General features: G+C 40.9%; 1 protein-coding gene across 2 annotated transcripts in view; it reads right to left on the bottom strand.

Annotated features, from left to right (window-relative positions):
* Positions 1-249: 249 nt before the first annotated feature.
* Positions 250-21,417, bottom strand: part of NKAIN4 (sodium/potassium transporting ATPase interacting 4) — a 115,231-nt gene continuing 94,063 nt past the window's right edge. Inside the window, exons 5-7 of one of the 2 annotated variants that reach the window (XM_036751127.1) lie at positions 6,956-7,016; positions 2,863-2,947; positions 250-1,036 (exon numbers count right to left, since the gene is read on the bottom strand). In XM_036751127.1, the coding sequence (XP_036607022.1) occupies positions 1,027-1,036; positions 2,863-2,947; positions 6,956-7,016 (156 nt within the window). In that variant the 3' untranslated portion in view covers positions 250-1,026. Of the gene's footprint in view, positions 1,037-2,858; positions 2,948-6,955; positions 7,017-21,417 lie in introns of those variants that run through there. The other variant, XM_036751128.1, reaches the window with a different exon arrangement.

Below are 21,417 nucleotides of genomic sequence, written 5' to 3'. Positions count from 1 at the left end.
ACTTGCCCAAGGTCACACAGCTAGTAAGTGTGTCAAGTGTCTGAGGCTGGATTTGAACTCAGGTCCTCCTGACTCCAGGGCCGGCGCTCTACTCACTGCGCCACCTAGCTGCCCCAACTCATATGTTCCTGAAGTTGACCAGCGGGCCACCAGAGAATGTTTGCGTCCAGTAAAAGCTGCTCCATAACAGAGGTACAGCCAGAGGCTCCACTTGCTTGCAAATAAACAAAATTGCAATGAGTTTAGAAATGGCATTTGATTATTGAGTTTAATTGTTCACTCAATGGCCATGGCTCATGAAGGATATTCCATTAACATGTGTGTACGTACATACATATTTTATGTATATATATACATGTGCCTCCCCTGTCTCTGCCATCTCTTTCACTACCCTGCTTCCCACAGACAGACTCTTCCACTCTGAACTCAGAGCTCAGTGCTCTGAGGTCATGGAATAAAGATGACAAACTCATCACAAGGCCTGAGGTGCCTGTTGTACCTCAAAGGCGAGCCTAGGCTGGGGGTAGCAGGAGGGATCACTACAACATACAGAGTCCACCAACTTTGCTCCGTTGATGCAAAGAACATCCCATGTGACATGAGCCATGGGGTAGGAGCAGCTGTGAGTACATACATATGTGATTTTTTGTTTTTGTTTTTGTTTTTTTAAAGAAAATTACAAAAAAAGTAGGCATCTGCAGCTGGGTCATGACCATGCCTATCTCTGTGGGCCAGGGGACCCCAGACAGGCAGGAGTTGGAGGGGGGAGGAGGTGAGGGCTTCCAGGCTGTAGTTTTTGGAACCAGGCCTGAGGCAAGGCAGGTTAAAGGCCCAGGGTCCTAGGACACTTGGGATGGAGATGAGGATCATCGGAACACTCAGACTCAAAACGGAAATGGCCCAGCCATGTGTAGTACATTCATTGTGTTAAGGAGTAAGATGGGATGAATTCTTCAGACCAGGGTCTCCGCGTGATAGGGATGGACCCTTCTTTACTGAGCACTAGTGCAGCATCCTCTTCTTCACTTACGAAGGCCTGTGGGGACAGGGAGAAGAATTGGGATTAGGAGGGCCCAGGTCACAACAAAAACTTTCCCAAAGGAAAGTTCTTTACCCAGGTGAAAGAAGACTCAGGGGTAACTGGATTCTCATCTTCAAGTTTTCAAAGGGTTTCCCAAAGAATTCTACTGTTCCATAGTGGGTCAAGAAGAGGAAATGGGCTTAAAAAGTCCACTGACTGACTACAAAGGAAATCAGTCTGTCCTTCCCCCAAATAATAGCTAACTTGGCAATATGTGCCAAGTACTGAGCTAAGCCCTTTACAATTATTACCTTATTTGATCTTCACAGTAGTTGCTATTATTATCCCAATTTTGCAGATGAGGAAACTGAGGCAGACAGCAGTTAAGTGACTTGCCCAGGGTCATACAGCTAGTAAGTGTCCAAGGCCAGATTTGAACTCAGGTTTTCTTGACTCCAGGCCCAACACTCTGTGCGCTCTGACATCACCTAATATCTGTCATTCAACAGGGCTACAGGCAACTGTTCAATTGCTTCAGTTATGTTGGACTCTTTGTGATCCCATTTGGGGTTTTCCTGGCAAAGATGCTGGAGTGATTTGCCCCTTCCTTCTCCAGCTCATTTTACGGATGAGGAATGGAGGCCAACAGGGTTAAGTGACTTGCCCAGGATCACACAGCTAGTAAGTGTCTGAGGCTAGGTTTGAACTCATGAAGATGAGTCTTCCTGATTCCAAGCCCAGGGCTCTTTCCACTGTGCCACCTAGACACCCCATGGGTAATTGCACACTTAACTTCATAGGCTTGTAAAATTTAGACCAGGAAACATCTTAGAGATCATCAAGCCAAGTTCAACCCAAGCTCATTTTATATATAAGGAAATTGAGGTCTAGAGAAATGAAGTGACTTTCCCAAGGTCACACATGGGATAAACAGCAAAATGCCTCTGACTACCAAGTTAATGCTCTACTCCTCAAGAGCCTGGGAGTGTGAGATTTGGTGAGACATTCATTCTCAAGCATCACTCACTTTCAGTGGTCCTTGATAATGAAAGAATAGGCAACTGTACATTATAAAAATAGCAGAAAATCTAAAAATAACTTAAAATCTGGTTTTAGAGTGCTTTTGGACTACATTCCCTGATAGTGGAGAGAGGTGGCACAAGAAGATTTTTAATAACAGAAGAAGTCAAGTTGAGATATAAATTCTGTTGCAGAGATTCTCCGAAGTTCATTTGATAAATGCCCAATTTTGATAAAAAGGTCTGGAAGTGGTCAGTTGCTTAAGATCCACAAAAGACTTCTCTGGGTCCCCTAGCCCTATCTAAAACGTCTACCTTTAGAGTCCTGAAGACCTCAGAGAGAAAAAAAAAAACTTTATGAAGAAAGATAACAAATTTAGCTTTACAAACTATGTCCTTAAGGCAATATCAATGAGAACACACTCCTTAATCCAAAGAACTGTCCCTCCGGAGCTCTCACAGGAAGCATAAAGGTATTCACAAAAAATGGTCAGGGGATTGAAAAGTACCAAAGCAATAAGATCGTAGAAGGAAACTGGGCATGAATGCTTGCCTGGAGGAATCGGGCCTTATAGGCCTAATTTTGTCTGCTAAAAGGGACACAATGCTGGGGAGAAATAGTGTGCATTTAGGACAATGAAAATTGAAGCATTTAATTCACTGCATAGAGGCCTTACCATAAAAGAATGCCAACTTTGTTCCAGGACCTCCATCTGTCAAATCCCAAATAAACAAGCCCCTAGTAGAGAGGTCCTACTGTGAGGGAACATATATGGAATATCAGGGCTTTGAGGGGTCTCTCCCTCTAGGGCCTATACTTACAGGTATGTCTGCTTGAACAATAGGTTGGAGGGCTTTTCATTGACATGGTAGAGAGGAAATGGATCAAATCCACCAATGAAATCAACTGAAAGAAATTAAGACCCAAATAAAACAAAACCAAAGCATGGCAGATGGTGTAAAAAAAAAAAAAAGGAAAAAAAAAGGAAAATAAACCAACAGAACCAGCAGCATGTAATGACAGATGGACACATAAGAGATCCTCTGCAATAGACAGGAATGGACATTCCTGCCTCCCCCTTCCTCCCTCCCTGCCACTGGTAGCCTCAGGGAAATCAAAACACCATACCCACTACAGGACTCCAGCAAGCCTACTTTCTCTGGAAAGGAAGTGGTTTAGCAGATGACTTCCCATTTGAATGTTTTTAAATAGATTAAAACAAAGAAAGGTCATAGGAGCCCAGATTTAGAGCCAGAAGGGGTCTTAGCCCCTTGTAGTCTAAAAGTTTTTATAAACAAGGAAACTTAAACCCAGAGAGGTTAGACGATTTGCCTAAGGTCACAAAGATAGAGCCCAGGTCCTCTCACTCAAGATTCTAGTGCTTGGGGCTTGATTCCATCCCTTGGTCACTTTGGTAGGCAATCAGCCCCATGTAGAAAGAGGAACAGTGATGTTCCCCAGTGACGATGGTGGGGGAGGTAAAATGGGGAGAACCATACCACCTGGCTATGCCATCAGTTTTTCCTCAAAGCTATACAGACATATCAGATATGTTTGCAAGCTTAGCCAAGATTAATTTGTGTCTGAAATGCTAATAGGCTGCTAATATTTGTGGGGAAAATTTAATACCATTGAACGCTGAGGCTATTTTGTATTTTTAAAAGTGTTTCTTAGAATAAATAACAGCCAAAATGCAAAGACTTCCTTGTTTCCTCTGTTGGGAACAATGCACTTAAAAAGCATTCCAGTCAGCCAAATAAGCATCATTATAGGAAAAAAAAAATGATAAGTTGTTCTATCAACTTCACTATGTATCTGGGAAACCTAAAGCTTTGGGGCATCTTCAGAATAGTTCCTTGAAATTGGCAACAGATTTGACCAAGGATGGGGATTGGACTGAATTTCTCCAGACCTCCTCCCTGACCAAGGCCTCTCTTGATGAGGAGGAATGGAAGGTCAGGAACAAAAAAGGAGATATTCTTCCCAGCAACGTTTGCAGATTGTTCTGACCTCTGCAAAGTTCTACATCTCCATTCACAGACTCAGGACATTATTTAAACAGTGGCCCAGGATAAATTCCACTTGGGGGTGGAGGGTAGTGGTTTAGGGAAAACATTAAAGTTACCTTAACTCAATTAGGCTTCATCTGTGGTTCCATCCTAGCATGACCTGGTCGTACCAAGCCAAGACCTTTCTGCCTTGGTTCATTTGCAGGTAGGGATGCAGCCCATAATTCCAGCAGGTGGATACTATTAATATGCACACTCTCAACAATGGTCATTTGTGGCTGTGAATGGATATGAAGCTCTCAATTCAAGTCTTGGGAGATTTTCTTTAATGGACAGTTTCACATGACTGGTTCATTGTTAAGTGTTCCCTCGATGAAGACCTCATGCCTACTCTATGGCACAAGTGGATTCCACTGACCCACTACCTCATGAAAACCCCATCCCTGCTTACTTGCCGATGAATATGCCTGAATACTTAGAACTACTACATGCCCAACATCAAAGGAGCATTTAAAGGAAACCACAAATAGAGGAGAAAATTAAAATGCTGCTCAAATTTTTCAGGTCAGCAAAAGGACTAGCCCCTTCTGCAAGCCTAGAATACTGATGGCTTGTCAGTGTTAATTATTCAACCTGGCATCCTCCAGCTGAGGCTGAGACAGGGCTGAAACATACCAGCAGTCTCAACTTCCCCAGCCATCTGCATGGATTTCTAGAGACTTCATTCACCTGCAACAGGATCTCCCATACTAAGTAAATGGGAAGAGCTGCATTACATATAGAGAGGCAAAAGCCCTTGTATAAAACTTCTAAGGTGGTATTTCTCTGTGCATTAGGAACCTGGGATATGAAACTCATGACATATGATTTCCTTTGAACCTCACAATAACCCTGTGAAGTAGGTGTTACCATAGCACTGTTCTCATTTTATATATGATGAATTGATCTCATAGAAGTTAAGTGACTTGCCCAGATTCACACAGCTAGTATATACCAGAGGCAAGACTTGAACTCAGTTTCTCTTTACTCCAGGTCCAAAACTCTTTCCACTGACTTAGTACTTTCAGAGATGAACTCCAAAGTATGAAACAAATTCAGGTGCCAAGAGTGTATAGGGAAAATACCACTGCTGGTTTGGCTTTGCTTTCTGGAGAGAACTTTCCACCACACTGCTAGTGCTCCCTGTGCCACCTAGAGGACTTATACCATCACACACCCAGCATTCTCATTAAGGATTTTGATTAGAGGAAGGGAACCACTCTTATTTTGCAATTAGCATCAGTACACATGAAAAATCTGGTGGACAATTGTCTAAGATGAGCATCTACACCTTATCTGTCTAGACCAATGATTTTTCTCTCCATGGGCCTTGCTAGCTGACTGCTTTATGTGGCAATTCTGCTTTTTAAAAAAATACAAAGAATGTCAATTTTCAGCTCCTACTGAAAACAATAGTGGAATTTGAGCAGCCTCTAAACTTCCTGAGTCTCTTGACATTTTCCTCTGGAAACTGAGGGAAATCAGTTTTTGGAAACCACTTGATATGGCCACAGAGCATCCATCCATCTGTTGTTTCCTTCCTGTCCCTTCACACCTGCTGAGTTTCCATCAGCCACCCCCTGGCCCTTGCCCTTTGTTGATGCCTAAGGAAATGCTGAGCAGGCAGCCTTTATTTTTTCACCTATGCATCTAATCATGTATGGTTGAGGCAGGGGGGAGAGCTGACAAAGATACTGGAAGCCCTTATACATGCTAAAGGCATGTAAACGATATATTTATGGTTAGTAAATTCTTGTTCCCTATCATTTTGCTACCTCGTTATTTTTGGTTAGCACTCTGGCCCTGGTAGGATGCTACTGGAAGTCTGAAAATCTATGATTCCAAATAGGAATAATAATTTCCCTACCACTATGCCTGAATGCCATCTGCTTCGAGGAGAACAAGGTGAGCTCCCTTCTCAGGGAACACCTACAACCTTTGAAGCTTCTTCCTCATTTTAAATGCAAGTGGCCCAGGATTCTCTCAGATTCTCAATTCAAATGGTTGTCTCTTTTATATGGCTAGCCAGCAGGAGTGGCCAAACACCAGCTCTTGCATAACAGGAAAAGTTTGTGTTCAGGAGAGAGGAAAAGAATTCTCAGTGCTTAGACTTTCATTGTCAGGTCTAAGCTACGCTAATAGGTTCTGGGAACATCGCAAAATAAGGATAGAAAAAATACTATTTGTCTTCTCTGTCCTGTCTTTTCCCTGTCCATCTCTCCCCTCTTTTCTCTATTCTCTCCTCTCCTTTCCTTCCCCTTGGAATTAGGATTCCCTCTCTTCCTCTTCTCTTTCCTCCCCTTATCTCTTTCTTCCTCTTATCCTCCTCCTCCCTTCCTCTCCTGTACTCTCTTTCCCATCCCCTCATCTCCCTCCTCTCACTTCCCCACTTCTTCCTCTCCACTATTTATTTTCCTTCTTCACCTCTCCTTTCTCTCCTGCTTTGACCTCTCCTTTTCCCCCTGTCCTCAACTTTTCTTTCCCTCTTTCCTTTCCTCTCATCTGTCCCTTTCCCTTCTTTCCTCTCTCCTCTCATTTCCTTTCCTCTTCCTCTTTCCTCTCCTCTCCCCTCCTTCCTTTCTTCTCCTCTCACACTTTCTACCCCTTCTTTCTCCTCAATCCCTTCCCTCTCTCTTGTTCAATCTGCCCTCCCCTTCTTCATACCTCCAATTCCTGAATTCTCCTTCTTTCTCTTCCCTATTTCTTCTATTCTCTTTCCTTACCATTCTGCTATTGTCCTTCCTCTCTTTCCTGTTTTTTCCCCATTCCTCTCATATCAGCTTCCTATGGCACTGTGGGATGTTATGCCTTCAGAAATGGACTGTTATCAAAACCACTGCTGAAGAATCTTTAGATGAATACTTACAGCTATCTTCTTCCTCTGTGAAGACACTGACCACGTAACAGGCATACACAAAGCCCACCAACTATAAGAAAAGAGGGGCAAAAGTGAGAAGCCATTCAGTCCAACTTCGGCAATATGAATTTACATGATCAGATTATGTGAAACTCTACCACCTCTTGGTGAGGTTTCAGTGGTTCAATGCCATATGCCAGATCAGTGCCAGAGAAAGAATGTGGCAAAGTGAGCTTAGTGAAAGGACCAGAACCAATGCAAAACAGGCACAAAATCCAGAAAAAACCCCCAGTTATACAGAGAAAGGTTGACCAGGAAGTGTAATGACAAATCAAACCTGGAAATTTATACCCTGGCTGTTGGGAAGGAAAATTTAGGGATTTAATAATAGAGTAGTTACCATCTCTTTCTTCTCTAAGCAATATCTCTCCTTTGGCCACTGAGTGCCACCCTGGAAGCTTCCATTTCTCATCATCATCTTCAGATTGTAGGTAGAAGCCCTGATACATCCTCAAGCCAGGACTACTCATTCAAAGCAAAATAAAAGTTAAGAAGTATTCCAGTGAATTCTGACATTAAGTTTAACCCAACTTGTTAATTCAGACCAATAGATGGGAGTGCTTGGCTTTAAGTACTAAGTCACACAGCAGAGGCAGCAAAAATACTCAAATTCATCAGCTCACTTATGTCTGGAGTGATGGAGACTGGCTGCCAATATTGCCTAAAGTCATCAGATACTTTTACAATTGGATCAAGCTTTGGGCAAATAGTTCAGATCAAAGAACTTCTGAGCTCTATTTAGGAAAAGTCCTGGTTTCTCTCTGGGCTGGAGAATGAAGCTCAGCTGAAAGGAAGCCACTTCTCCAAACAGAACCAGACCTGAACAACTCTAAGGTAAGGCACCATCAGAAGGAAGTAGTGACTGAGCACCCTTGCCTCTTTAAAGGATTCCATTGGCCCTCAAGTTTTAATCAGAATGTTTATTGTCGAGCACATCCCATCAAGCCAGGCTTCCATTTTCCTCATTCAGGTGACTCAGTCCTTCTCAAGTAGCAGCTCCCTTTCCCTGATTTGAGGTGACACTAACAATATTATTAAAGTTATCATGTATCAGGACTGCTCATTTCCCACAGTAAACTCAATCCTCTTTAACAAGAATTAGAATACAACCAACAATGATTCATTTCCAGAGAAGACAGGATGATACATGGAGAGGCCCAGGAAACAGGGTCATTCATTTATAATATGACAGAAAAATACATCATAGCTACAACAAAGGCGAGCTAATGAGATTTCTATTGAGGGACTCTGAGCCATGCATGTGTTTGGCAACTCTCCCTAGGGAGGAACAGCCTTATACAAATGCATTTTGGAAAAAGTTGAATTAAAACCTTGTATTTCTTATGGGCTTCTCGAGTAACATGGAAGATGGCAATGGCCAGGGTTACTGATTACAGGGTTACTCTGTTGGTCTCTAAGCAGCTCTTAGCACAAGGAACAATAAAGATTCCTTTTCTTCATCCCACCTCAACAAGCTGGAGTCCATGTGGATATGCCATATTCAAATCATTTTCCTGGCAGGTGGCAACATCAAAAGCTAAAATCCTACTCAAAGCTATATTTGTCTGATAATCCTATAAAGTGGTTTAATTATGCCAAGGCGGGAGAACCCAAAGCATTGCTATTTAAGAGAAATTACAGAAGTTATACCAATAAAGTTTCCATTTCCTGTAGTAGTAGTAGTAGTTTGCTAGTAGGAAGCTTCCAATAAGGTTAGGACTTTGACTGCCTTTCCTAAGGATGACCAAAGGATGTAATTGACTGGGAGCTGGCCATGGTACTAAAGGAAGACACATCTAATTTTTACCACTACACAAGCAGCCAGACAAGGATTTATTTTCCCAGTGAAAATATCTCACCTTTGAGAAGAATTCAACTTTTCCTCCTCTCCAGCCACCAGGTTTTTTCACTGTATATCTGCACAAAATGTGTTTTCTACTAACTGCCTTTTCTCACACCATCCCCCTAATTTCTGCTGAGACAAATCTTAACCACTCTCCACAGCCCATATTCCCTGGGAAATCTTCCAAATTGTTCTAACCCATGGTGCTCTCTCCTTCTCTGAACTTTTAGCTCATGTAGTTTCTTTCCCTACCAATTGGCACTTAACTAATCATATAAGGCAGCATATTGTCTCAGTGGAATGAGTCCTAGACTTGAAGTGAGAAGACGTGGGTTTGAATCCTGTTCTGCCACTTATCATGTGTGGCTCCCCACATGCAAGTCTTTCTGCTTCATAGGCTTCAGTTTCCTCATCTGTAAAATAAAGAGGTTATGCTAAATGACCTCCAGCTCCATTTTTATGTGATTCTATGGTCTATGAGCTCCCTGAGAGATGAAACTTTCTTACACTTTTTTAGCATCCTGCGCAAAGCCCTGAAAATAACTGCTCAGAAAATGTCTAGCTAGTTAATTGTGATTTCTATACGTCAAAATGTCATTAAGGTAATTCTTCCTATTGGATTCAGAAAAACCTAGGAAGACTTCTATTACCTGATGCAAAGTGAATTGAGCAGAACCAGAACATTGTACATAGTAATACTGTAGCCATAAATCAACTGTGAAGGGCTCTAACCAACACAATGATCCACAACAAAGCCAAAGGACTCATGAAGAAAACTGCTATCCACCTCTAGAGAGAGAACTGATGAACTCTGAGTAGAGATCAAAACATTTTTTCACTCTTTATTTTTCTTGCTTTTTTTGCAACATGACTAATATGGAACTGTGTATCACATGACGTCACTTATAAATGGGTATTGTATTGCTTGCTTTCTCAATGGTGAGGTGGGGGCTGCTGCAAGGAGGATGAGAATTTAAAACTGAAAATTTTTAAATGAATGTTTAAAAAAAGAAATTATTTTTCCCATGGCAACATGGTGTGGTAGAAAAGCACTGCACTTGAAACCAGAAAACCTGGGTTCATGCCCTAAATCTACTACTCACTAGTTATATGACTGTTCAAGTCTCTCCATCATTCTGAACTGGTTTCTTCATTAATCTTGCCATTTCATAGCTGTCTACCTTGCTTTCTTCAAAAGTTTATGAGACTAATTAGAGACAATATATGAGAAAATGCTATGTAACTATAAAGTGCTGGACCAAATATATGAAGGTTTGGGTTTAGACTTATGATTTCTTTTGTACAGTGAAATACTAGCAAAGAAACTTCTATCAGTGTATACTGGCAACTGTTCTGCAACCTATGATAGTCTTAGATATATTTGCCTAGAAGTGAATGGCCAGGGTCAACCAGCCAGTATGTGTTAGAGGCAAGACTTGAGTTCCAGTCTTGCTAACTCACAGGGCAGCCTTTTACTATGCCATGTTATTTCTAAACAATTATACTGTAGTATTAAATACCAGGAAAGAGGATGTTTTTATTCCTAAGTATAGGGAAATCTCACCCCAGAGCCAGTTCCAATGAAGCCAGCAAAGTCTCTTTCAACCCTGAAGATCCCAAAATAACACATTAACTCATTTGTAGCCATCTCTGGTGGGAAGGCAACTGGCCACTGCACTGTGTGGAGTCTCTGTGTTAACTCAAAAGCCACACAGAATAGATAAAGCCTTAACTCTTAAGGTGCCATCTTGTGCCCAGCAATCAAATTGGTAGACCAACAGGTAGAAACTAACCTTGTTGGGAGTTGGGCCTGTGGCTTTTATGAGGTTTCATTCTTGTTTTCTATAAGGCTCATTGCTTATATTATGACTCAGATGTCCAAATATCTTTGTCCTTATTTTATGTAGTTAGAGAATTAGCCTTTCAAAATCAGAGAATTTCACAGCTGAAAGGGGCCTTATATCTTATCCACTCCAACCTCCCCCAATGGAGAGATCCTTACAGCTACACCTACAGCAACTGTCCCCAGAAATACAACCCGGGAGGCTTTAAAGATTGCCCTAGAGCTTCTTGAATAAGATGAAGCAATTATATACAAGAAAAAAATTTAAACAATATATTCAGAGTCAATGTCTCACTTGCATATATTTTCATTTATTCTTTCTATATTTCCAAAGACTTTTCTCAAAATTATTTTATTGTTTTTTATTTTTATTCTGGACTTGACAAACACCAAATTGAATGGATATTTGCATATGCTTAGAAAAAAGGATTGTACATAAAATTGTAGGTCTCTACATATAGCTTTTCTTTTAAAGTATATAATGACTATAGAGAATTGAGTCAAACTTATAAGAATCTGAGTCATTCCCCAGCTGAAAAATGATCAAAGGATATGAACATACAGTTTTTAGAAGAAGAAACCAAAGCTTTATATAGTCATATGAAAAAATGCTCTAAATTATTATTGATTAGAGAAGTACAAATTAAAACAGTTCTGAGGTACCATCTCACACCCATCAGATTGGCTAAAATGAAAGAAGGGAAAATGACAGATGCTGAAGGGGATGTGAAAAAATTGGCACACTAATACACTGCTGGTGGAATTGTTAACTGATCCAACTGTTTTGGAGAGGACTTTGGAATTATGCCCAAAGAGCTATAAAACTGGATAGACTCTTTGGCCCAGCAATACCATTATTAGGTCTGTTTCCCAAGGTGATCAGGGAAGAAGAAAAGAACCTACATGTTCTAAAATAGTTGTAGCAACTCTCTTTGTGGTGGCAAAGAATTGCAAATAGAGGGAATGCCCATCATTTGGGGAATGGCTGAATAAGTTGTAGTATATGATTGTGATGGAATACTACTGTGTTGTAAAAAATAATGAGCAGACTGGCTTTAGAAAAACATGGGAAGACTTGCATGAAATTAGCAGAACCAAGAGAATCTTGTATACGGTAACAACAATGTTGTTCAAAGAATAACTGTGAACAATTAAGCTGCTCTGCGTAACATGATCGTTCAAATCAGCTACAAAGAACTTACGAAGGAAAATGCTACCCACCTCTAGAGAAAGAACTGATATGTGGAAGTATGTATTGCATAGTTCCACATATATCTATATCAAATGTTGGTCTTCTCTAACCTGGGGTTGAAAGGAAAGGAGGGAGACAACTCAGGATTCAAAATGTAACCAAAAAAAGGAAAAAAAATCATGACACTATTAAGAATAAAGTATATAATAAGATCAACCTGTAGTTTTCAAAATTATCCTGCTTGTTTGTCTTTCTTTCTGGCCATCCTTCTCCAAATAATTTCAAGTTCTAGTTTTTCTTCTTGATGGCTTTGTCTTTTTTCAATTTAATTTAACAGGCAGTTATTTGATGCCTGCTTGTGCCAAGAACCATGGTAAACATTGGAGATACCAAATCAAAAATGAAAATAGTCCTTGATTTTAAAGAACTTACATTCCATTTGTGAGGGGATGTATACAGGATAAATATTAAGTAAGTAATGTCTGGGTTTGGGGAATAATAAAAATGTGAGGAGGATTAGGAAAGGCTTTCCTAGGAGATGTTTCCTGAGCCTACCTTTGAATGAAACTAGGGATTCCTAGAGGTGAAGGTAAGGAGGAAGAATATTCCGAGCCTGAGCTGGAATTCCTTCGGTTCACTTCTCTTTATTTGAGCTACTTCAAAAAGGAATACCCAAGACCCAAAGGTTTTTTTCCCCTACCAGAGACATAGAAGACTCTGAATACCACAGAAATTTTGTGTAGGTTCTACCAATGCTAAAAGCAAGAGAGACCTGGAAAGAATGGTCAAAAAAAAGAGAGAAATAACAGTTATCTCAGTTTGTCAGAATGGCTCACACAATGTCCTTGGCTTTATAACTCAGAAATGACATTCAAATGACTAAAAACAAAGAAACAAAAGCAAGTACTTAAGAGTTAAAGAAATTCACTCCATCAACTCCTTATATTAGCAAAGGCATTTAGGCTTCAAAATCATACCATGGTACATGTTCTGAGGTATGAGAATAGGCCCTGTGCTAGGAGGTTAAAATAAAACAGGTATGACATAGACCCTGTTCTCAGTTTGATGGGGAGTAAGAGAACTGAAACTACTATATTGAGAAATACCAATGATATCAAAATGACCAATCTGATAGTTTTTTCTCAGTCCTTATCCTTTTAAAAAATATTTCTACACTATTTGAAATAGTTGATTTCCCTCTCCTCCTGGATACTGTCCCTCTCTGGTTTTTGTGATACTGGTCTCTCTTAGTTCTTCTCTTATATGTCAGGCTACTCCTCAATCTCTTTTGCTGAATCATCATCTATGTCCTGGCTCCACTCTTGGATATCCCCCAAGGTCCTATTCAGAGTCCTCTTCTCTTCTTTCTCTAAACTCTCTCCTCCTTGGTGATCTCATCATACCCTTTTGGTTCAATGACCATTGTTATGCAGATGATTCCCAGATCTTTATATCCAGCATCAGTCTCTACCCAGAGCTCTGGTGCCATATCACCACCACATTGGACATTTCTACCTTTATATTACAGTTATCTCAAATTCAACAGTTCCAAAACAGAACTCATTATCTTTCTATACTCCCCAATGTCACCAGTCCTCCCTGCTTTCATTTTTCTGTCAGGATGGCCACTACAATACAGTTATGCATCCAGACAGTTACTAAATACTGTTATTTATGCCTCTTCAACATATTTCTTACTGTCTCCCTTCTCAAATCCTGCCCTAGTTCCTGCTCTTATTTTTTCTTGCCTTCTAATTGGTTTCCCTGCCTCTGATCTCTTTCCTGTGTGATCCATTCTCTACACTACTCCCCTCTCCCCCAAATTTCCCCAGCATACAGCTATGATAATGTTACTTTTTTATTCAAAAACCTTCAGTGCTTCCCTCTTGTCTGCCAAATGATGTCTAAAATCTTGACCTTTGCATTCAAGGTCCTTCACAGACAGCTTCAATTCACCTTCCCCATCTTATAAACTCCACTATTGTCCTTCACCTACTCTGTAATCAAGACAAGTTAGACTAATTTCTGAAGCAACTAGGTGGCATAGTGGATAAAGTGTTGGACTTAGAATCAGGAAGACCTGAGTTCAAATACTGCCTGAGATATTAGCTAACTATGGGTAAGCCCCTTAAGCTGTGTGTTTTAGTTTCCCCATCTATAAAATGGGGATGATAATAATAGCACCTATCTTCAAGGATTGCTGTCTGGATGCATAACTGTCTGGATACACAGGTGAGGCAGAAAAGAATTAAATATGGAGAACGTTGGTGATGCCGTTAAGAATGGCACTGGATGTCACTATTCATGAATGCCCTGTGCACAGGGGAAGCTCTCAGACCAACTCCATTCTGAGCCACAAGACCTGGTTGAAATCTAATATCAGGGATGGTTAGGCTACGCCTTCTGATCCCAGCCCTGTCAGACTACTTGGCTTCATCCTGAACTCTACTGCTGAACCACTCATGTGTTTATGTCATCATTATCTCCTCTAGACAAATAAATGGATTTAAGAACAAACTAAGCAATTCTGAGTATCGTACACAGACTTCTTTAGGGACCCATTGCTGTCCAATTCATTCCTAGAGAGCTTCAGAGTGTAAAGGCAAGAGTCACTGAGTTAGAGTTAGAGTATTTCAGCTTTCATCATGGCTCCATTTGTTAGCTGTGTGGCCTGGGCAGTCAACTCATTTCCTCTTTCTGAGACTCAGTTTCCTTACTTGTAAAATGAAAGGGCTGGACTAGATGATTTTTATGTTCTGTCTCAGATCTAAATCCCACAGTTTTGTTTTTCATATATACATACAGCTTACCTTTTAGCTGATGTTTCCATGTTCCTCTGCCCAGGGTTTAAAATATACTAACCACCAACTTTATAACTCACAATCATGACAAGGCCTTTCAACAATAGCAAATCACTGTTTATTCAGTGATGTGCTTTCATTTTCTTCAAGAAAGATTACATTATTCTTTGAGCTCAGCCATTTCTTCTCTCAGATGAACAAAGAAGGGAAGGAGATGGGAACATATAAGAATGCAAGCAGCATTTTCCTGTGGGTAGAGCTCAGCTATAATTAAAGTCATCACCTCCGGGAGAAAGTGAACTCCTAGGACACACACTGAATCTTGTCTTGTGTGCATTATGAATGAAATAAAGTGAAGAGCAAATGAGTACTTTGTACACTGCTTCACTATTCACAGCTTGGCACAATGGAAAAGACACAGGATTTGGACTCAAAAGACAGGCTGGTTCTGCTGTTTGTTCTTGTGTGATCTTGGGGAAGACATTTAACTTTGGGCTTTGGTTTCCTTATCCATAAAATGAAAGGGTAGGAACAGATGATGTCTAAGGTTCCCTTCAGTTCTAAACGCAATGATTGTTTAGATCCAAAATCATCCTCTCCTGTACAGCAACCCAGGGCAACCTGAAGGAGAGCATTTATTCATTCAACAAATACAATTGTGCCTATTTGTATTAAGCACTGGGGATATATAGGGATCAATTTGATATGGTTCTCACATCCAAGTTGCTTTTAGGCTAGTAGGGTAATAAAACACATGAAAATAACCATAGTATAGGGGTAACTAGGTGCAACACTTGATATCTGTGACTCTGGGCAAGGCACCTAAGCCCAACTGCAGGAAGGAAGGAAGGAAGAAAAGAAAGAAGGAAGGGAAGGAAGAAAAAGGAAGTATAAAATAAAATACAGTAAGTTCGTTAGAAAGCCTTGGGAATGATGAAAAGCACACAGGATTACGAGTAAAGATGTCTTAGTTATAGTCTCATATCTTCCATTAATGAGCTATGTGACCCTGGGCAAGTCACATTTTCCTCTCTGGGCCTCAGATTCTTCCTCTTTAAATTGAAAGTGTTGAACTCCATGACTTCAAAAGTCCCTTTCTAGCTCTAAGATACTACTACTATTATTCAAAGTGTTATAGGAGTTCCCAGGAGGAAGAGAATTGCAGGGAAGAGAGAGGGAGGAGGAAGGTTGTTGGAAATGAAGGAATATTTCATGGAAGAGATGGCATCAGAATTAGACCATGGAGGCAGGACAGCATTTCAAGAGGCAAAGAAGGAAGGCCAGGGCACCAAGAAAAAGAACTCAAAGCCAGGTGTGTCCAACCCCAAATTTGCCACTTTTTATTTCTTATTATTTTAACACGAAGCTCTGGTCTGGAGCTGCTGCCTTTTCTGGTCTAACACCACTGGGAATGGTGTTGAGAGTGTCAGGACTTCTTTAACTTCCTTGATTCCTGCCTTTGGCCTTGACGTTGGAGCTTTCAGGTATACTGCTGAGATGGGCAAGCTTGGGAGAAAGTAGAGGCTGGCAACCAACTTAAATTTTTTTTTCAAATTTTAAGGGCACTTTGTTAAAGCCTAAAAGGTGAAACTGAGAATTCCAAAATACCATTTTTTTTGAGGCAGTCAGGTTAAGTGACTTGCCCTCGATCACATAGCTAGTAAAGAACTGAAGATGGCTTTAACTCAGGTTCTCCTGACTCCAGGGCTGGTGCTCTATCCACTGCACCACCTAGTTGCCTCCAAAATAGTGTTTCTAATTTGGCATTGATGAGCTCCTCTTTAGGGGGACCTTTTGTGGATGCTTTATAAAATAGGATGATCCAGCCTGTTACTGACCTCTGGAGATCCCCCCCTTCTATCCTCAGGCCTGGTGACTTCTCAATATAGACCAGTCTGATAAGAGGGTCTGAATCTGGAATGGGGGCATACTAGGTCTTGATTACCGTTGGAATCCAAACAGAGTCATACCAGCCAGATAAGAGTATCTACTTTGCTGGCTTTTGGTGAAAAGGAGCAAAGAAGTGAACCTGTTTAAAATATGAATGGTACAGATTCCTCTACAGTCTCAATTTATAAAAAGCCTTTTCTCCTTGAAATGTAATTTATTCAGTCAATTTCTCTTAGTGAAGAAAGTTGAAAGATAGAAACAAGTAGAAAGGCCTAAGCTGAGAGGCCAAAGACCTGGGTTCTGTCTCAATGACTTTATGTGTGAAGGGCAAATCACTTAGAAAGAAAGCACTTCCTCATAATGACCCCGTCAGACAAAGACAGTGTAGATCAAGGAGTTGCCCCTCTGCTTTACAGATATGGAAAACAAGGCTCTAAGATATAAAATTTGCTGTCCAGGGTCACACAGCTTATTAGCATTTAAGGCAGGATTCTGACCTGGGTCTCCTGATTCCACAAACAGCACTCTTCCAACTAGGCCATGTTGCAAGTTAACCTTTCTGGGCATCAGTTTCCCCATTCGCAAAATAGGCTTAATTATAATATCAAGCACTTGTCACCCAATATGCCAATAAGATCGAGAATGGAAAGTACTTAAAAGATTTCTTTTAAAGCATGATTCACACACAAAGTAGTATTATTCCTTTCATCACTAGTACGATATATGATTGAACAACTGAAAACCATGCCTTAGGGAAAAGATGTAGAAGATTTTGAATCATTCTGTATCGTTATCAGAACATTTTCAGAATATTCCTTTGACGCCAGAATAAGAGACGCTGGAAGGCTGATATGCATCAAGCTTAAACCTGGGACAGATGAAGGCAGAAATACAAAAGGATATAGGAAAAGCAATCGTTATTTCAGGGGTAAGCAGAAGGTCTCTGATTATATCATATTAGCTTATACTCTTAGCCAGGTTTAGGTATATTATTCATGCTAAGCGTAGACCCCTACTCCTTCCCTCCCTCTTAGATATATAAAGCAATCCAATTTCTAAGGAGCTCATTCTCCCCAAAGACAAAGCATTCGGGGTCTCTTAGGGCTGATATTCACTTAATGTTTCCAAAGATGGCATAGTCAGCTGAATTCTGGTGAGGCTGTGGGCCTCAGGAGGATGGCTCCAGCACTAATAAATCAGAGGATGAATGAGGGAGAAGGTCAAAGAAACACAGATAGTAGAAAACCACAGAAAAGGGTCTAGGAATTCAGTAACAACTATGGGTCTTTGCTATTACTGTTACTGTTACTCCCCAGCTCAAGAATCCATAATATTTCACCATTACCAAGAGCATGACTTAATGGAAAGAGAATTAGTTTTAGAATCAGAAAATGTAGGTTTGAGGTCAGATTTTGACTTGTACACCCTAGGTAAGTCACTTAACAGCTTCACTATCCATAAAATATGGATAATAGTAGTTTTTATTGTTGTGTTCCAGTTGTGTCTGACCATGACCCCATTTGGGGTTTTCTGGGCAAAGACACTGGAGTGGTTTGTCATTTCCTTCTCTAGCTCATTTTACAGATAAGGAAACTGAAACGGACAGGGTTAAGTGACTCTCTTAGGGTCACACAGCTACTAAGTGTCTGAGGCCAGATTTGAACTCAAGTCTTCCAGGTCCAGCACTTTATCCACTGTGCCACCTACCTGCCCCTAAAGTAAATGCTATTTCTTCTTAAATGGCAATGATTTTCACTAATCTGATATTTCTCTAAATTCCAGTTAGTTTTTGAATTCCTGGTACATGTACAAAGTCTACAATTCATCAGTAGATTATATTGTGTCTTGGATTCATGTGCATATGTCTTGTTTCTGCAACAAGCATGAGCCTCTGAAGGACAGGACCTGTGTCACCTCTTGTTTCTCCAACAGTTCTGAGCACAGCCAGAGCTGGGCATCCAGTCAGTACTCAACAAAGGGCAACAATACAAGTAACTCACATTCATGTGGCACTTAACAAGTTTACCAAATGTGGTTGGTGGACTAATACCATCCTGAGGGTACCAAACGAGGGTCTTAGCTGGAAAGCTGAGGATATTCAGGGATGAGTCAGTCTGACAACAGTCAGAAACAGTAACTCCAACAGTCAGAAACCTTTTTGGCTCAACATTCATTCAATTCAACAAGCTTTTATTAAGCACCTACTATGTGTAAAGCAAGCTATGTAATGAAGGAGTTACAAAGAAAAATAAAATATTACGGGATGGCTCTCAGAGAGGGGGAGAGGGAGAGACACAGGTGGAAATTTAGGCAATAAAAAAAATATCAAAAGAAAAAATAAGACTTTTTTTCCCTTTAAGTAACTTACAATCTACCTATCAATTATTCAATCAACAAGCATTTACTCAAGTGCCTATTATGTGCCAGCCACTGTGCTAAGCACTAACCTAGTAGTTTTAGCTCAGGGTGATCAGAACTTTGATTGATGTTCCATTCTCTTGGGTCTATAGCCTTAGTGTTTAAAGTAGTAGGCTGCTGGAATAAAAGGTAGTGTCAAGCCTTCCCATAAGGTTCTGCTGCTCCTGGGCAGTGACCACATCCACCAACCTTAGTATTAGCTTGGAATCAACATGGTCTGACTCTTGCATGAAAACCACTCTCCAATTCCAAAGTCAGTTTGCTTGTAACTTGCATTTAGGCTCACAGTTTACCAAAGGTAAGAGGTTAGTGCACGCATCATCTGCCTCACCCAAATTCTCTTCCCAGCAAGTTCAAAGGGACTTCGAGCAGGGCCTAAGCTCCAAAGTCACAACAGCAATGACGTCATCACTTCCTCACATTCCTATGGGGCTCTAAAGTTACAACGCACTTTCCTCACTACAGCACAAAAAGCAGCTAATATTACACCCATTTTGCAGATAGGGAAACTGAAGATCAGAGAGGTAAAAGAAAACTTCCCAAAGTCACAAAGCTATTATAAAGTGTCTGATGGAGCTTGGATTGGAGCCCGGGTCTCTTGACTCCAAGTCTAGCACTCTTGCCTCTATACTGTGCTGTATAAAACGAAATTGCTTTTTTCAAAGATTCCTGGGGGGGAGAAACATCAACCCTGCTTGAGAGAGAAGATGTAAGAAGCTACTCGCATGCTTCACGGGGCTTTCCATGCAGGGATTCTGCCAAGATGGTTCTCATGTTCCACACTTCACAGAAGCTTCCCCCAGCTGGATCCACATGTTCCATCCTGGCTCACTTGGGATGGGGTAAAGATCCAATTAAGCATTTCAGAAAGTATGTCAGGAAACAAATGGATGTAGTGAACAATTCAAGGGGCCAGAAGCAACAAAAGGCTTTGGAGGAGGAGACTGAGGGGGAATGCCATCTGTGGTAAACTAGAGAAGTAATAATAGTTTATATTATTATAGTGCTTTGATGTTTACAGAATAACTCTTCTCACAGCCACCCTGTGAGGGATGCCGTGCGAGCAGTATTTTCATGCTTTAGTTGAGGAATCTGAGGCATGGAGAGATTGTCGAGTGAAGCATTTCATAGGAAACGGAGTGACAGATTTGGAGTCAGATAACCTGGGTTCAAATTCTGTCTCTGACATTCCTTGGCAGCATGATGCTGGGTATGTTTCTTGGCATTGAAGGGCCTCAGTTTTCTCATTTGCAAAATAGTAATAAACATACAACTTAAGACACAGGTTGTTGTAAGGATGGTGCTTTGTGAACCTTAGAGTGTTCTGTAAGTATGAGTTATTATTGAAAGAATGGATGGAAAAAAAAAAAGATTAAGTCCTTACTCTATGCCAAACATTATGCTAGGTACTGGGGATAGAGATAGAAGCATTCTCTGCTTTCAAGGAACTCTCACTTTAATTGGGAGAGACTACACATAAAAGAAAATTCAGCTGCCAGGTAGAACAAGTCTTAAGGGTGCAGTTATGGTGCCGAATGACAAGGTGAGTGGTTCTTAGATTGTATCAGTAGGTCAGATGACAGTACTAGGCATCAACAGAATACAGAATGAAGGCAGATGGTAAGGCTTGGAGGAATTTGGTAGGCAGTAACAAGGCAGATGGCAAGGTTTGGTGGTCTTCCTCATTAGAAGGAACAGAGTTATTTCCATCTCTCCAGTGAACAACAAAGCAGTTCGGATTGGTTCTAGGTAGCCTCAGGTGGGGTTAAGAGGGTGCAGGGGAAGGCAAAGGAAGAAGGATGCTCCTAGTGGTAAAACAACTTCCTGCCATCTGGCCATCCAACAAAGAAGCACAAGATCTAAGGACTGAAACCAAAAGTCTTCTAACTCTGAAGGGAAACAAGTTTGGCATTCAAGGAAATGAAGCCCTCAACCTATATAAGAATTGTAGACTCCAGACTGGCCCCAGCACCAATCACAGGGCTAACAGGCCTGGGCGGCTGAAGAACCGGAAAGCCTATGTGCCTCTGGAACATTCTTCCCCTAAATTCTTTCCCATTACTGCCTTGAGCAAGGGAATCCTAAATCCTGAGTGAGATGGACCAGCTTGCTCCATCTTTTATCATTGAGTGTCAGGCTGCTATTAGGACAGAAAGACAACAACAAATGATCTCGACACTTCTTGGGCTTCCAGAGAAGTTCTTCCTTAGGAAGTAAAACTCTAATACTAACCCAGATGGTCAAAAAATAGATTTGAATGCAAATAAACCAGATGAGCCCAGGGAGAGGCTGGAATTTATAAAACTCTTCTTCTACATGGCATCCACGCTGCATTTTCTTCCAGTGGATTTCTTTGGATGGATGGCCAAGAGGACAGGACATTAAAGTAAGAGATCAAAGCCAAAGGCGATTTAAAATTGTCTT

The sequence above is a fragment of the Trichosurus vulpecula genome, chromosome 3, assembly GCF_011100635.1.
Source record: "Trichosurus vulpecula isolate mTriVul1 chromosome 3, mTriVul1.pri, whole genome shotgun sequence".
Classification (NCBI taxonomy): Eukaryota; Metazoa; Chordata; class Mammalia; order Diprotodontia; family Phalangeridae; genus Trichosurus; species Trichosurus vulpecula.
This window is presented reverse-complemented; position numbering and strand designations above follow the sequence as displayed.